Raw genomic sequence first — 12,823 nt, forward strand, 5'->3', positions numbered from 1 at the left:
ACCCCATAATTTGACACAGGGTGTAGGAAGGTTTCCTTATGTCAGGCTTAAACTGGAATATGTCTATGTGACATTGCTTATGACTTAAACCCTAACTATCTATCAACAGCCATACCTTAACCTGGCATTATCATCAGAAAGCACCTACTTCATTTTCATTATTTGGAGCAACACAGGAAGATATTCGATAATAATATAGGGCTATTTGCTGCTTTTTAACCAGTGAACATTCATGGAGCTTAAAAATTCTACAATAAACTAAGAAATTCTGAGTACTAAGTTTAAAATTTCGAGTATTTACAATAGTCTGTAATAGAATGTCTGACGATGCAGAAAACCCCAAACAAATGCCTTCTTAGGTAACTACCCAAATTTGGCACTCACCACATCATACTGTAATTACCAATTTAGAAGTCTACCTCTGCACTAGACAGGTACTCTCCAAGGGTGAGCTTGCCCTAGTCATATTAGCATGCAATATTCAACAAAGTTCTTGGTATAAGTAGCCAATAAGCCAATAATGTTCTCAATAAGTATGTTCAATAAATGGGCAAAATAAAAACATCACTATAAAAATACATAATTAGGAGCCACTGTCAAAGTTAAGAAAAATGTTTTCAATGTATTTGAGGACAAAGAGACTTATAAATGTGTTTTTTCACTTGTAAGAAAACTTGGTTTTCATTTGCTTGAGTTTAAGACAAGGTATCTAGGAGGGTAGCTGAGTGGCAGAACACTTGCCTAGCATGCACAAGACCCTGAGTCCAACTCTCAACATCACAAAAGAAAATAATTAACATTGTAATAACTCACTCCAAATATAAGGAAAAACATCAGTCATACTCAAATATCTGACACAATGAAGTAAGAATTTTTTTTGGCAGTACTGGCATTTGAACTCTAGGCTTTATGTTTGCTAGACAGGCCAGTCCACAATTCTTTATATAAAAACTATTCACTTGTCTTCACAACATTGTATTAAATTTTCTGGATTTCATCAGAATCTTTTCCATAAAGAAAACCCCAAATGTTGGAGAATATATCAACCTTATAGCTCTCCTTTGAACTCTATCAACATCCACATTCTCTTCATTATCAACAAAGATTAACCATCTATTAGCACACAGCAGTGTGACTCAATGCTAGAAGTTCTGTGAATTATCTTGCACTTTGTATAATCACATTTCTACACTGTTTAGCCAAAAGTCAAACCTTACTAATCTACATTAACTGTCACAGAACATATACTTACTTGAAAACTTTTCAGTTACTTGGTTTCTGCCCTAATGTAACAAATTATCTTGAAATATTTTGTAAGCATCCCAATCTCAAAGTCATTTATCTGCTCCTTAACAATTAGAAAACAGAGTACAAAAATCTCAGTAAACATCAACACAAAAGAACTACCTGGACCAACTGCTTATCTTTCCTATAGCAAAAGGATATCTCAAAATGAAAATATAAAACAAACCAGATAATAACATTTTTTCATGTAAAAGAAATATGTAAACTTTATACATTTAAGATAGTACTAGAATTTTTTTTTAAAAAAAGGTTAACCTTTTTTTAAAAAAAAAAAGGTTACCCACTTTATGTATAATGATTTGAAGGTCCCTCTCTCCCTAAAAATATTTACCCATTAGGATACAAGGCTTGAAATTCCTCATCCATTCCTTTAATAATAGTAACAAGTATTCTCTTATAAAATGCAAGTATATCTTTATGATATAGTATTGCATAACTTAATGATGGGTATACATTCTGGGAAATACAGCATTAGGCAATTTCATCATATTACATAATCCTAGAGATATGATAGTCTTCTACATGCCTATTCTATCTAGCTCAACCCACTGCTTCTAGGCTACAAACCTGTATGTACAGTATATTACTATGAATGAAATAGGCATTGGAACACAAAAATCAAGCACTTACATGTCTGAACACAGAAAATATATAGTACAAATATGGTATAAGAAATTTTTTTTAAATAGTACACCAGTTCAGAGCACTTAACATTAACAGAGGTTGAAGGAACTTAAAGTTGCTCTAGGTGAATTAGGGAGTCATGACTGAATGTGAAAGCATATATTACTATAGACTTTACCAGCATTATACGCTTAGGCTACACTAAACTGACAAAAAATACCTTTCTTTATTCAACGAATTATCTTTAACTACTTTAACTGTTTTATTTTATAGTTTTTAAATTTTTTTACATAAAATGAACACATCATTCAGCTACACAAAAAATACTTTCTTTCATTATATTTTTATTCCACAAGCCATTTTCTATTTTTAATTTTTTGGACCCTTTTGGTTAAAAACTAAGATGAAAGCAGAAACATTAGCCTAGCCCACAGTGTCAGGACATCAATATTATCCTCCACCTCCACATCTTGTCCCACTGGCAGGACTTTAGGGGCAGTAACAAACATGGATTTGTCTGCTAGGACAACAGTGCCCTCTTCTAGAATTCCTCCTAAGGACCTGCCTGAGGCTCTTCCTGAGGAGGTGCCAGTCTTTTCAGAAATATGTCCATGGTCATTTGCTTCATTTACTTCTTTTTCTCATCACAGATTTGCTAGTAAGGAGATGATGAACCATGAGCATTCATGATTAATCTCTTCCCTTTGTTGTGGGGAAGGGAGGTTATTGGGGTTTGAACGCAGGGTCTCACACTTGCTAGGGAGATGCTTTACCACTTGAGACACACCCCTGACCCTTTTTTCTTTTAGTTACTTTTGAGATAAGGTCTTGTGCTTTTGCCCAGGGCTGACTTTGGACTACATTCCTTCTACCTCTGCCTCCCATGTAGCTGGGATTACAGGCACACTACACCACTCTCAATTTGTTCTTTGAGATATTGCTAACTTGCCCCTGTAACACTGTGCTGGCCTCAAACCACAATCTTCCTATATCTGCTTTCCTACCAAATACCAGGGATTATAGGCACAACACCCAGCCATGAACATTCTTTATTAATAAAGATCTTTCAGTGATAGCATGCAAGTTTTCAAACTTTTTAAAGTTTTTGTTGAGTTCTGCACACCATGCACTTGAGCTGGGGGTATAACTCAGCAGTAGAGCAGTTGCCCAGGATAAGCAAAGCCCTGGAGGAGAAAGACAAGCAGGACAAGACAAGAAGGACAGAGGAAAACAAGAAGGGAGGAGGAGAAGAAGAGGAGCAGCAGCAGCAACAATAGCAGGAGGAAGAACCCTACTTCTAAACCTTTCACTGTAAATTCTTGGGAGCTCTTCTCTTCTTACTGTGCAATTTCCTTTGCTCTTGCTTCTTCAGCTATGTTCCTCTTCTAGTTCCAACAACTCAGGAACTACCTCTAGCAGCTCCTCAATGTCATCCACATCCACCTTAAAGTTGTTTGACATCTCAACCACCACCTGGATTTCTGCATCCTCCTCACCTTTGATAAGTCCGCTGAAGTCAAGGACAAATCTCCTTAGTGTCTACTTCAAGAAACAGATGCCATTCATTCACTTCTTGGGGACATGGCCTCAAGCTCAAGCAAGGTTCTTGATGGAGTTATGTATGTAATCCTTGGATAAATGCATCAGTGTTTCCTCAGCTGCAATAGCCTGAACAGAGGTCCTCCTTGGTTAGTAATCCTTAAAAATTGCTATAACTCCTCAATCTACTGGTTGTCCCAGAGAGAAGGTGTGGAAGAAGAAGCATCATTTTGATATTGAGATGAACATCACCAATAAAAGAAGGGTACATGAGAACATTATCAACAACAAACAACATCTTGAAAGGCATGCTGTTTTCAAAGAGTATTTCTCCATTTAACTGCCACAGCAATTCAGGAGATCATTCTGAATCATCCATGGTCTCTTATTGCTCCTGTAGGTCACTGGCAGTGTGTATTTACTCATGCGCTTGAAAGCCATGAGCGTCTCACTGTGACAGATCACAAAGGGTTTCAATTTATAGTCTATAACATTGCCCCAAGCAAGATTGGTATCCTGTCCTTAAAAGCTTTCAAACCTGGCATTGACTTGGTCACTTACAGATCAAAGATCTTTCCAGTATTCATTTCCAGAATCTGGACGTTTCATCCACATTGAGGATTTGCTCTGACAAATAATTTTCCTCCACAATTATCTTACCTACTTTCCAAACATTCTTCAGCAGCCTAACCACTCATTTTCACACATGTAACGAATAATGATTCTTCAATCATTCAAACCACTCACAAGTAACAATAAATTCAACATCACAGTTGGGTCCAAGCTTTTCTTTCAATTTCACAAACAAATGCTATGCTTTGGCCGTGATTCTCATGCTGTGGTGAAGGATATGCTTCTGTCCCAGGTCATTAGAAGTTTCTCCATACATGATGTAGGCCTTTCTCAAGTTTTTGTCAGTCTCATTGCCTTCAATGAAGCAGAATGTTTAACAGGCTCCCATAACTTGTTCTTATTCTTCAGGAGAATAGACTATGATGTAATGAGACATCCCTGACTAATGTGCAATAATCATCACTAATTTTCCACCTTTGTAGTCCTTAAGTCACTTTTAATCTCATTTCCAAGCCATTTAGTCCATGTGACCTATTACGGTCAAAATTAGCAGTAGATTTTGATGATGTCAGATTAAATCAACACAAGAAAATATGATGCAACCAAGAGATGTGATAAACACAAAACGCATGGAGCCACTACTAGTGTAGCATGACATACTGTTTTACAGTAAACTATTTTTAATACAAATAGAAAGCACATGTCATAACTAAAGTACACTATAGTAAATGCAAAAAGCAGAAACAGATTTGTCTGCTATTGTTATCAGTTATGTGATATACACAAATCTATGTGCTATACTTTTATAAGATAGCATCACCACAAACATGTAATGTGTTGCACATTATAGGTACTACAATGTCATTAAGCTATACCAACTTTTCAGCTCCTTTAATCTTATGGGAACACAGTAATATATGTGGTCCATTGTTGATCAAAAGGTCACTATGCAGCATATGACTACTTCAATATTATCTACCATTAACCATTGCTATGTGTTATCAGTGTGAATTAATTCACTGGACTACTTTTCTCATTAACAAGCTTTAGAAACTATAAATAGCACAAAAATGCACTGATTCCTGAAGATGGGGAAAATCTTAAAAAGGAGATGGCAAACAACAAAAGCATATTTAGCTTCCTTTAACATTTTAGCCAGAGCCAGCAGCTTTGTGTGTATAAATCAAAATTATATAATCCCCTATTCTAGGCATTTAAGCAAACAAATACACAGTTGTCCTTTTAAGTCAAACAGATTACTTGGTAGAATTCCTGCTACCCAGGAAGTCATTCCACACATCCCCTTCAGTCCTAGGATTCTATATACAACAAACACACATTCATTGATGTCCCTCTAAAGTCAAACCAAAAATAACATTCAATCAGAAACAGCAGGGCTGGTACCATGGCTCAAGTGCCTTCCTGGCAAGCATAACGTCCTGAGTTCAAACCACAAGCCTGTCAAAAAAAAAATTGAAGTGAGAAATAATGGAGGACTGGAGAAGTGGCTCAAGTGGTAGAGCACCTGCCTAGCAAATGTGAGTCCCTGAGTTCAAGCACCAGTACCACCAAAAAGAAAAAGAAAAGAAATAATGGAAATCATCTGGTACTTTGGAAACAAGGCAGGCTGTGAAACAGCTTGAATAAATTACTGCATCTATTTGAGCCTGCCTCCAAGTAGCAAAATGGCCTTCTTTTCCATGAAGAGATGCTAAAGGCATTAAAAATATAAAGCAAAAATAAAACTCATAGCATTTGGCCTTACCAAACACACACACACTACAGGAGTAGTAGCTAAGTTCAACACAAGAATGAAAGCAAAAACAACATCAATATGCATGGCAGTAAATAATGATTAACATTTCTCTCATTCTGTAAAATGTGTATAAGAAAAACATGCATTTAATGAATTACAAATTTTCTAACTAAAATCAGTTGGCATAAACAATAATCGAGAAAGTATTGTTAATATGAATAAAACAGTTCCACAAATATCAATGAATGATTCTTATAAGCAAATCAAATACCAGGTAGAAGGAATATTCACGTATAGCAACAGACAATTCAAACACTATAAATCAGAAAACTGAATAAATGTAAAGCACATTTTAACATAATCCATATCACAAAGCTGATTCTTGGACTCAGGGTATAGCTAATTGGTAGAGCACATGCATGAGGCCCTGGGCTCAATTCCCAGTACATACACATATATTTTTCATGTTACATATGAAACAATTTTAAACACTTAAAAAGTCTTACCATACAAGAAAACTGCTGCACTTTAGCAAACCTCACATCTACAGCCAGAAATTCATATTGGCTCACCTGCTTAGTAAAATAAACTTTTTAAAGAATTTTAGAAAAATAGGTCTCCAAAACTTGTATCTCAAGCTGGGTCTTCTTCTCAACTCAGATCCATATGTACAACTACCTAAGGATATTTCTTATAAGTCACAGACGCCTCAAATACAACACCTCAAACTGAACTCATCATAATCTGCAACCTAATGCTCTTCCTATACTCCCTGCTGTAGTAAATGTCCCCAGAATCCATTCAGTTTCCCAAGGCAGGCATTAGAGAATTCATTTTTATTCATCGCACAAATATTTATTAAACCTTAATGATGGGCATGAACACAACAGTGTCTAGAAATTATGCAGACTTCAATCTCTCTGAAGCCCAGTAAATCTTACCCATTATACCTCCTTTACAACTCCTGAATCCATTTCCATCCCTTATGTCCCATTTATACTACTCTACTACCAGTCCTCATTTCTCAACTGAATTACTACAATAGCCAGTAACTGATCACTAGGCTTCCAAGTTCACTCTCCAAATCATCATCCAAACTGCTATCTGACCACTTCACTTTTCTTTTTCTGTATCTCATAATTTTCTCAAATTAAAGAATCAATTTTCCTAACCTCCCATGAAATTTTAAAATTCTGTCACTTTCTTTAGGTGAAAAACAGCTTGCTGAAATCTATAAGAACACTAGTTTACCATAGTACCTAAAGCAGTAGTACTGGAAATCCCTGATTTATTAATGAAAACAATAAAGATTTATTATAGATAAAATTACCAAATGAGTAGTGCTTGACAGTAGTCTTTGACATAAAGCGAAAAACATCCTTGCATACAAAATCAAGAAAATACATGAGTTCACAAAAGTGTTCGGTTGTTTTTGTGTGTGTGGTATTGGGGTTTGAACTCAGGACCTACAACTTGAGCCACTTCACCAATCCTTTTTCGTGACAGGTTTTTTTCTGAGATAGGGTCCTGAAGATATTTGCCCAGGCTGTCTTCAAATGGCAATCCTCCTGATTTCTGCCTCCTGAGTAGCTAGGATTACCACCAGCACGTGGCAGTACTGTCTTCTTAAGAAAGGATTCAATACTGTAGTACTCTCCAGGGCCATAATGATCACTTCTCTATTAACAGAAGCTTGAAATAATGCCTGCTATATGGCACTCAGTATATATTTATTAAATGAATTAAACTACTTCTTAATCATGTTTAACCACGTCTTTTACTAATCTCCATAGACCTTCATAATAAAAAATACACTTAAAGCCAGATGTGACTAAGCACACCTATAATCCCAACACTTGGGAGACTGAGGTAAGAGGATCACAAGTTCCAGGCCAACCTGAGCTTTAGGGGAAAACAATCTCAAAAACAAAAAGGCTGGTCCAGGGAGTCCCACTTGGAGTCTTAGCTACCTGAAAGGCAGTCATTGGGAGGATCACAGTTCAAGACCATCTGGGGCAAAACAATGCTAGACCTCATCTCAACCAATAAAAGCTGGACATGGTGGCAGGCACCTGTCATCACAGAAACACAAGAACCAGAAAGGGTATACAGGAGGATCACTGTCCACGGCTGCCTAGACAAAATGTGAGAGAACCTATTAAAAAAAAAAAAGTAAAAATAAATAACTGAATAAATAACAAAAAGGGCTGGGGGTACAACTCAAGTGACAGAGTGTCTACTTACCAAGTGTGAGGACCTGATTTCAAACCCCAGTAACTCCTCCACAAAAATATATATATATGCATATTATTCATCTACATACGATACTGTACAAAGAACAAACGTCAACTGATTTTCTTCATTTATTTTTAAAACTCTTTATAAACATTGGCAAACTAAAGAGCAAGCCAAAGAAGAGAAAAAGGCATAGTGACACTTGTTAATCAAGCCTAGGGATTCCCTGGTTTTCTCCTGCCCATGTACAGCCTAAACATGACCTGTCCATCAGATATCAAGAGCCCAAAACTCAGGTACAAGGATGTGTAGGTTACTTTACACCACCCACTACTCCACTGCCATTCCCTCACCACATAGACTGTATGACAAATGAAGCAGATGTCGGCCTTTTTTCTAGCACAGCTTAAACTCGAAATTAGTTTTTTTAAAAATCTTAGCCAAATAATACCTACCAAAGTGTTTTTTGAAGTCCTGAAATGTTCTATTTTTTCTTCCTTTTCACTTCAGAAGACCCTTCTTCATGTTTCATGTTAAATTAAAAAATGACATTTTAACCAATCATAAGGTATTCTGACTTCATTAACAGTGTTAACATTTCATATTAAATACTCTGAACATGAACACACAACAGGAAACTATTCTTTTACTCCAATATTATATTTCCTTGTTTAAAGTTTAAAAACAAGAAGTAATAAATTCAAGATAGAACCCCAATTTTCAAAGTAAGATCTTAACAAAAGTTTCAAAATCACTGTCCTATGGAAAGAGGATGAGGTGGGAGTCAGAGGACTCAGGAGGAAAAAGTCTATCTTTAAAACATACTCAAAGTGTGGCCTAGAAAAACTTTTTCTATCAAACTGCTGGGTCCTTGCTGACACGAAGGGTGCCTTACTTTCTTTTCTATTCCGGGCACTCTGGACACTTTACCAAATAAAAATAGCCTTACAAACTCTTGAGATATTAGAGAAACAGTACAGTATACAGATTAAGGGACTGTAAATGAGTCTAATGGCCTGGCTGAGTCACAGCTCTGACTTTGGACAAGTTACCCTTACTTTTAGAGCTGTGGTCTTTTATTCTCTCATCTGTAAAGTGGGACTATAAAGACTTTACATAAAAGGTTTTTGATGATTCAATGAGATACCATACGCATACAATCCACATACCACTCAACTTAACACAAGAAAACTATCCTGGTTGATTTGTCTTACTTAGTTTTGTCTAGGTAAACTACATCAGCTCAAACTTTACTCTTAGACCTTACAAAACCACCATCGCTTTGCAAGAAATCTTGCCTTTAACACTTCTGTCAACAGTAAGTCCAGTGGGGGAGTCAGGACAATTAATGCTCTCCCGAAGGCAATCACTTTTCTTTACCCCTTTTGACCAAAACACAGTTTCCACTCAGTGTCGCGCATTGGGAGCCATGAGAACCCAAGCAAATCAAGCAAGCTAGGAGACCAGGAAGCTCAAGGCTTCCTTCCCTCCTGAGGTGAAGCGACCCTGCGTGAAGCACCCGCGGGGGCCCCGGGGCTGTGCTCCCAGGCAGCTGACGAGGCTTCTGGCCCAGCTAGCCAACGCCTGCTCCTTCCCGCCAGCCCGGCCGCGCAGCGCCAGTCCGCCTAGCTTCCTCCACGTCCCCACCGGGCCCACTCCACCACCGGGTCCCCTACCGCAGGCGCCGCAGCCCTTCCGGGCCCCCTGACTCACCCGCGATGCAGGTCCGGGGCTCCGCGCGATGCCAGCAAGGGTCGGAAAGGACTCAGGGAGGATTTGGATTCGCCAAGGCAGCGGGCAGCCTAGGAAGAGAAGCCTGTGCGACGCCCGCCTGGGTCCACGCGGCTGCACCCCCAAACCCACCGGGAAAAGGTACCGCCCACCTGGGCTCGGCCTGCGAGGCGGGACCCAGCTCCGAACTCGGCCCAGTGCCAGGCGGCCCAGACCTCTCTGCTGGTCTCGGGAGACCGCGAGTGCCGCCGCCCAACCCGGGCCCCGCAGCTCTGCATGCGCGCATTCCCTCCACCTGTCGCCGCAGTTCAGCACCTGGCAAGAATCCGCGGTAGCCGAGGAAGCGGAGGAGAGGAGGGGTCCACGCACACGCTGCTGCTCTGCGCTGCGACCGCCGAGCACGTCACGCGAGGGCGCTGGCGCTTGGGTTACGTCACTCGAGCCCCGCCCAGAAACCTGCCGAGCCCCGCCCACCTCCCTCTCCTTGCAGTGGGGGCGGAGCCTGGACCACTGGGTCATAGTGACTGGCTAATTTCAGAATCACCTTGCTTCCTACCAAAAGTGGATGTTAATGGCCTTCCGGATAGCAGGGGACAGATAAGGCCACTTAGGAAAAGGACGCTAACAAAAATGAGACTCAGGTGGGAGACATAAAATGGGTGCACAGAATAGAAGGAAATGCTTTTAATAAAATAAAGGGAACTTGATTGTGTAAAATTCTGACACACTGAATCTCTCAAATAGTATCATTTATTATTGTTGTTGTATTAATGAAAGTGGTTTGACGCTCACGATTTTTAAAAAGAAATGCTCTTAATATTATTCAGCAGGTGCACCAAGGCAGACAGCTTTCTGGAATTAGAGGTTTATCCAAGATACTTCTTTGTGCACTTCTTGTGAACAAACTTCACCAGAAAGAGAAAATTGGGAAACTGCATTAGCTCTGGGGAAGATTTCACGTTGCTTGGAACAGATGTGAAATGCACATAAGACAATTAGTAATGCAAACAGTGATCCACTAACTATAACAGGGACTCATTAATCCTCCCAAACCCATTATTCTCCATTCACAATTTCAATAATTAAAATCTTAAGGCTCAGGAGGTTAAATACTTTACTTAGCTAGAGAGCTAGGATTTGCACAACAGCACTGTGGTGCCAAACTTCTTTCTCGCTTTTTAAAATTTTTTTTTAATTTTTATTCTTTTTAAAACTTCTTTCTCTTAAACATTACTATACACCGTACACTGCCTCTCAAGGTCAAAACCTCCAGTTTTGACTTCCTTCTGCAATTCAGGTACTTAAATCTCTTAACATTTCCATAACAGAGTTCAACTCTTTAAAGGAACAGGTATAAAATCAAATTCCAGATCTAGTAAAAAAACAAAAAACAAAAAATAAAAACACATAAAGTACCATCACTAAGTTTTATTATATAAAAGGAAATTGAGGTCCAGACAAAGCTGATTTATAAAGGAACCAAACAAAACCCCCCCCCAAAAAAAAAGCACAGCTATGTTGACTATTTCCACCTGCTACCTGGATAATGCCTGCCCTTATTTAACTCTATTCTTTCAACAGCAGAAATTAATTATACAAAGGGGATTCATTGTGATATTTCCATGCATACATGTAAAGTACCTTGATTAAATTCACCCCATCTACTACTCTTTTTTAACCCCTCCATGTTTAACTCTTCAGAATTTTTTTCTGCACTTTATAAAAAAATGATTTCAATATTATTTTCAAAGTCTAGAAAAACCCTAGTCAACCTAGATCTTTATTCAATAGAGCCAGAACCCACAGAAAGATGTAGCTGCAGCCAAACTACCAAAGTTTCCCAATAGAGAAATTGTCCAAGTTCAAGTTCTATGAACTACAAATGACCTAGATATGATTCAGGTTCAAAGCAGAAACTAAAATGAAAGTAAAATGCCCTTAGAGGAAAAGTTAAGAGGGGTAAGAGGAGTAGGGAGAAAGAGGTGAAATTCACTATGGCCATCTTCTAATCATGGGAGAGACTGTAGTAATCCTGAAGTTTCAGATTCTACTTTTCCCTTATCTCTATAACCAAGAGTTATCCTGTAATTACAGATGCATATTGGATGGCATCATAACAATGAATTATTTATTTTAAACCCTTTATACTCTAAAGACAGTTAATCTTGTGAAAATTGTTCAATTCTCTGACATTTCATGTCACTCACTAAATCTGCATGGCAAGGCTGACCACCTTCTCTAGCCTCCCACCTACTTTCACTTATCACCAGAATGCCACTAAAGTAAGGGTATCAAAGAAACTGCTACAGAGAATTCAGTGAGAATTGCTCTAAAGATGAAAGCCTGCTAATAAGTCTTGTGTTTTAACTTTTTACTTTCAAGGAATTTTAAGTTCACAGGAAGTTGCAAAGAGAGTACAGAGTGGTCTCATGTACATCCAGTTCCCCCAATGGTTCTTATACGATATGAAATGGTTTCTAGTACAATATGAAAGCCAGAAACTTGACATTGGTATGAAGTGTATATATGGTTCTATGTCACTTTATCACACGTCTGTTCACGTAACCATCTGCAAGCAAAGCACAGGGTTATTTTATCACCACAAAGATCTCCTTCTTGATATGCTTTGATCACACCCAAGCCTTCCCCTACCATCCCTAATCACTGGAAACCACTTATCTATCTTCCAGTTTTCCTATGTCGTCTTTGAAAACGTTATATAAATGAAGCCGCATAATATATAATAACCTTTAGAGGTTGGCTTTTTCATTCTAGATAATGCCCTTGAGATCTATCCAAGTTGTTGTATACATCAGTAGTTTCATCTCTTTACTGCTGAGTAGTACTTCATAGTGTGGATGTTCCACAGTCTCCTTTTTGTTGTTTCCAGTTTGAAACCATTACAAATAAAGCCATCTGAATGCTTATGTGCAGGGTTGTGTTGTCGTTGTTGTTGTGGCCTAATGATTTTTTAAAAAGGAAAAAGATATGTAAAATTTTCTTTACATTTCTTTTGACTTGCTGAAGGGCACTACATTTTTAAGGTGGGCACAAAGTGAA

General features: G+C 38.4%; 1 protein-coding gene across 1 annotated transcript in view; it reads right to left on the bottom strand.

The window, feature by feature from the left end:
* Window positions 1-10,282, bottom strand: part of LOC109676405 (uncharacterized) — a 96,572-nt gene extending 86,290 nt beyond the window's left edge. Inside the window, exon 1 of the mRNA XM_074041113.1 lies at window positions 9,746-10,282. Within this exon, the coding sequence (XP_073897214.1) occupies window positions 9,746-10,282 (537 nt within the window). The remainder of the gene's footprint in view (window positions 1-9,745) is intronic.
* Window positions 10,283-12,823: the final 2,541 nt, after the last annotated feature.

Source organism: Castor canadensis, chromosome 9 (assembly GCF_047511655.1).
Source record: "Castor canadensis chromosome 9, mCasCan1.hap1v2, whole genome shotgun sequence".
In the NCBI taxonomy this organism is placed as follows: domain Eukaryota; kingdom Metazoa; phylum Chordata; class Mammalia; order Rodentia; family Castoridae; genus Castor; species Castor canadensis.